Source organism: Triticum dicoccoides, chromosome 1A (genome assembly GCF_002162155.2).
Source record: "Triticum dicoccoides isolate Atlit2015 ecotype Zavitan chromosome 1A, WEW_v2.0, whole genome shotgun sequence".
NCBI lineage: Eukaryota > Viridiplantae > Streptophyta > Magnoliopsida > Poales > Poaceae > Triticum > Triticum dicoccoides.
Window position 1 is genome coordinate 141954641 of NC_041380.1, and position 5403 is coordinate 141960043.

A 5403-nucleotide genomic window follows, 5' to 3' on the forward strand; every position below is an offset into this window, starting at 1 on the left:
TGCGACGATTAAGGTTTAAGCATTTTAATTATTATATGCATGTGACAGTTTAATATTATATCCAAGAATATCGATCCGTATAACTAAGTACTTTTACTCCCCGCAAAGGAAAGTACTTTACATTTTTGTTTCATTTATTCAATCTATCCTGGAATTGTAGGTCCTCAACTTAGGGCCGTAGAGTGGTGGGCAAGGCAATTCTCTCTTTTGCACTCTGTTTTATGAAGAATTATTTCATAGACCACTTTTAACAATTAAGGTTCGGCTTTAATTTACGAGGTGCTTAAATTCTAGTTATATGTTGGGTTATTTTTTTGCTGAAAGGTCTATCAATATACATGTTAGATAAAACCAACCCTTACAAGAGCTTTCAAGCAAGGATAAGAAATTATAGACATACTCTTGAAGAAATCGTAACCGTCTTCCATCTATATCCACCGATGGCATGCCTTCGGCAATGCTCATTGGCCGCGCTTCTCATGCGGTCCTCGCCTTCGGCCTCGCGCTACGGTTTGCAAAAAGTGACTAATGCGGCACCATAAAAAAAATTCCAGGCACCTAACGTTTAGCAAAACCGCCAAAAGAAAAATAGAAAGCTTCTCCAAAGCACACCTCTTTTCCTTGGTAGCGGAGATTTCCAAGCGGGGCTTAGTAGACTTAGATGGAGGGATAAATGGGTTTTTTGCGGGTAGGGATAAATATTGTTGATAATCATCCATTCAACCCCCAAAGCATAGTGTACTCCAGAGTGACATGCTACAGTATTGATCCTTTAAATATCAGGAACAATTGTAGTCTTTGGCCTCTCTTACTAATTATCACATGCTTATCGAAGTAGAATATGCATGCATGCATTTATAAAAATGAATGTATGCACATTTATACGTGTGTTTGTGTCTGTGCCGTGTTCAAAAAATAAAACTCAGTGACGTGCTAGATATGACCATGCTCGTAACGACGATGAGTTGCTACATATTACTCCCTCCGTCTAATAATATAAGAGCATTTTTGACACTACATTAGTTTTAACAACGTTTTTATATTATAGGATGGAGGAAGTACATTCTAAAGGGTTATCATACACGTACATACGTGCATACATATATTGTCGTCAATACCAATGCAATTTGGCGCGCGACCTATACGGTGCACGTAGCAAGATATGCATGATCGGGGGATCAGGACAGGGATAGTGCATGAGATCGGTCGTATCCGACTGGCAACTGCACATCGATTGATAATTGATACTACATGTTCATGGATGGCTCTGTTTCGTCCTCTTCGATGAGTGCATGATTCTATCTTCAGTTCACCTGATATCAAATCACATATGTCAATGTATTTTGGATGTGTTTATAAGAGTAGGGTGACGTGTGTGTTCATAGGAGCAAGGGTATGTGAGCATATATTTATGTACTGTGCTTCTAGAAAAAAAATACAACAGTGTATATATTTATGTCACTAGTTGTGTCTCTCTACTCACTTTTGCCATTAAAAGTCACAATTACTCAAAAATGCCACTGACCTGTGAGATGTTTGCTCAAAAATATCATTAGATATCTAAAAAATGACATAGTTCGGTTAGATGTTTGCTTAAAAATGCCATTAGACATTGTTATTTTCACGTCAAACCCGTTGACCATGTTATATGACAAAAATAAGCCTAGACACACATATCAATTCTATCTATCTCACAATGATAAGTGTGGACCCACTTGTCAGGAGTAACCAAGCGAATAATTTGACAGAAAAATAAGAACGATGTTGGGATCAAGTAGGCCTCACACTTTATTGTAGTGAGATAGTAGAGGGAGAGCTAGCATGTTGGTCCATAGGTATTTATGTCATTATAACATGGCAAAAGAGATTTGAGATCATAATAGTGGTGTCTATAGTGACATTTTTGAGCATGTGTCTAACGAAGCGATGACATTTTTGAGCGGTTGAAATTCCTAGTGGCAAAACTGAATAGTGAGACACAACCGGTGGCATATAAATGATAAAAACCCAAATTAATTTTATGTGATGATGAGGAGAAACACTTGAAGACAAATTATACGGTTGATTGATGAAAGTAATTACCACAACTAGTAGCTCCTTCAATTGCATTATATTCATAAAGGCCTTGGATCGATTTATTGCCGAGACAGAGCGGCAGGCATGCACACAGGGGAACACGTAAGCGTACTAGGCTTAATATAGCACACACACGATACGACACGACACGACACGACACAACCGAAACAACAACTTATTCATCACCAATTCTCTCTCTTGTGGTCGTACACACACAGTGGGTCTGAGTTAGACTTTTAGAGGAGTGACTTGGGCGCGATACGGCCGAGGCGGACGGCGTTGACGTAGTCGCGCGGGCTGTGGGAGGCGAGGCCGGGGACGAGCAGGCCGGAGGCGCGGTAGAGCAGGGAGACGGGGCCCTCGCGGTAGTCCTTGCCGGCCCTCGTCCAGAGGAAGGCCCCCTTGAGCAGGTCCCCCAGCGCGTTGCCGTACATGGACAGCAGGTATCGCGGGTCGAAGTAGTTGGGGTTGGGCGCGTCGCCGGGGAGCACCTTCCCGTCGTACCACCCGTCGTAGTACACGCAGGAGCCGCCGTGGGTGAACTCCGCCACGGGCGGCGCGTCGAACGGCACCCGCGGCACCACGTCGTAGCGGTACACCACGCGGTAGAAGGCCGTCGCCTTCTCCACCTCGGCCCGGAAGAAGCTGACGAAGGTGGCGTCGCCCACGCGCGGCTGCCCGTAGGTCTGCACGGTGCCGAGCCTGCCCAGGATCTCCGTCTCCCCGTGCAGCGCCAGCAGCGCCGGGAAGACGGCGGCGAGCGCGCCGCCCAGGCTGTGGCCGGTGATGACGAGCCGCGCCTGCGGGTGCGCCTTGAGCTGGTCGCGGATCACCTCGCGGAGCTTGTAGTAGGCGATGTGCTTGCCGATGGGGGCGGCGCCGTTGGGGGCGTCCTTGGGGAAGGCGCGGTTGGTGTCCTTGCCGTCCTCCTCCTGGAGACCCAACGCCTTGAGGAAGCCGGCGTGGACGTGGCCCATGGCGCCCATGCCCAGCCATGACAGGTTCACGTCTGTCGACCAGTCCTGCATGTTGAATGGCTCCGTGCCACGGAACGCCACCACGACCACGCTCGCATCCTTGGCCCGATCTGTGAAAACGAACGCCTGTGTCGTGTCCTCCTTGAGAAACTCTGCAGATACGTACAGATTAATACTAGCAATTCTCTCGGTGATCCAAGTAGTTTAACCATCTCGATCTCTTGATTAATTCGTGCTAGCTTTGATACTTACTGTTCCAGCCGTTGTAGAACCCCACGAAATTGAACTGCAAATTACCGCGCACATATATTAGCTTACTAATTAGATATATAAATATAATGCTCCTTGGTTATCATTCGAACTTCTTTAAAATGTCTGCTAATATACATGTAAGATTACATGGCTTAGAAGGAAATATTATTATGCAGTTGGGAAAGAAAATCTCTACTAGTTTGTCCACGTATATCAGTGGAGGCCTACGGTGAAATTCAGGGCAGTCACAGTGAAATTTTCTTGGTGTGGGATTTGGTTTGGTGGGGTGGTTGGGGGTAGTTAGTAATCCAATCTCCAGTTAATTTAGCATTTTAGAAAACAATTATATGTGCTACGTGAAAATCCATCCTGTATTCACCGACGTTGGGGGCCGTGCATAGTTGTGCACGAGTCAGCAGATCTATGATAACTTTGCACAATAGGAAAACAGATCTAAAATAACCACATGTCTCTATATTTTTGTACAGACACTTGTCTCCGCGCATCGATTCATGCATGCAGATTGGCATAGAAAAATTAAAGCCCCGCATGTGTATATGTTTGTCCCAAAATGATTGATGTCCTTGCTACCGTTGAGCAGTGTTAGCTGCCGTCCTGTTCTCATGCATACATATAGTCCAACTTGTACGCATTAGATCATTTTTTTCTTCGAAAAACGCATTAGATCATTTGAGCTGTCCACTTGTATTTCACTTGTCTCTAAATGTTTTTTCCTTTAATAATCAGAATGTATGCAGTTACGTTGCTGCACGTAGAGTAAGTATATTTTTAGGAAAAGGATTTTGTTGATCATTTTATGTGTGTAATTTTAGTTACCTTCCACACGTTGTTGACCACGTTCTTGACGAAGGCGGCGTTCTCGTACGCGATCTTGGCCGCCATGACTGTGATCTCGAGGATGAGGTACTGGCGCAGGACGAGGGGCGTCCCAGCCGTCACGTACCCGCCGCTCTCAAGGTCCGCCACCTCGCCGGAGACCACAACGTCGAGCACCTGCAGCTGCCGCATGTCGCCGACAGATGCTGCTGGTGCCGGCTTCAGCTCTGTCCTCCCGTCGATCATCCCGATCATCGTCCGGAAGTTGGCCGCCTCCCGGCGCGGGATCACCAGCTTAACTGCATGTGGAGTGCGCGCATCAAGTCATGCGTTACATCCATTCCACGCGCATTCAATTCAGATCAGGTGTTGCTATCATGCATGCGTGCTCCATTTGATTTAATGACTAGTACGAGCTATCAATTCATGTTAGGTACTGATACGTTCAGCTGCTAAATGCTCCGTTCCAAAATAGATGACTCAACTTTATACTAATTTTAGTACAAAATTGAGTCATCTATTTTGAAACGGAGGGAGTACTAGCAAAATTTGTTGTACAGGCGAGCTGCTTCATTAACCAACTGTACTCCTACGTACTCATGCATACATATCCTGACTTAAGTGTTTTCTATGGTGGAAATATGCATGGCAATTAATATGCATATATTATATGTGGCATGCGTTGATTAGGACAGTAACTTGGTCATACGAAAGAAAGGAAAAACAGACATGACACTTGGGAACAAATAAAAAATACGAGTTGATGGTGTGTCATTTGCTTACAAACCCTCCACATGCATGACTTTTACACATGGACACAGTCTTCAAATGCAAGTTCTATCGTTACGTTGAGGATACTGGATGATTTAATCTTCCGAATTGTGAAGATATATATTCATTTTTTTGTTATATATCAACAGTTAAAAGTCACATAAATCTGACTTCTTCCCATAAAGAAAAGGTAAATATGAACTCACATTTATATATGTGTGTTTTATGTGTTGTTGTAAGGATTTAGCACATATGTGTACTTAAACTTGATTAAATTAACACTCTAGCACTTGGAAACAACCATAAAGAAAAACCTCACACACACACACACACACACACACACAAGACAAATATAAGAAGAAGAAGAAGGAGAAATAGTGAGAATACGGCGAACTTTAGTTAATTTGACAACAAAACATAAAAATATTACGTGTGAAGGAAATATGTGAAACAACTTGCATGGAGAATGGCACATAGTAAGACAGAAAAA

General features: G+C 44.1%; 1 protein-coding gene across 1 annotated transcript in view; it reads right to left on the minus strand.

The window, feature by feature from the left end:
- Positions 1-2065: 2065 nt before the first annotated feature.
- Positions 2066-5403, minus strand: part of LOC119367788 (triacylglycerol lipase OBL1-like) — a 4462-nt gene continuing 1124 nt past the window's right edge. The window contains exons 2-4 of the mRNA XM_037633197.1: positions 4143-4441; positions 3306-3339; positions 2066-3205 (exon numbers count right to left, since the gene is read on the minus strand). Coding sequence (XP_037489094.1) covers positions 2313-3205; positions 3306-3339; positions 4143-4441 — 1226 coding nt within the window. The 3' untranslated portion in view covers positions 2066-2312. The remainder of the gene's footprint in view (positions 3206-3305; positions 3340-4142; positions 4442-5403) is intronic.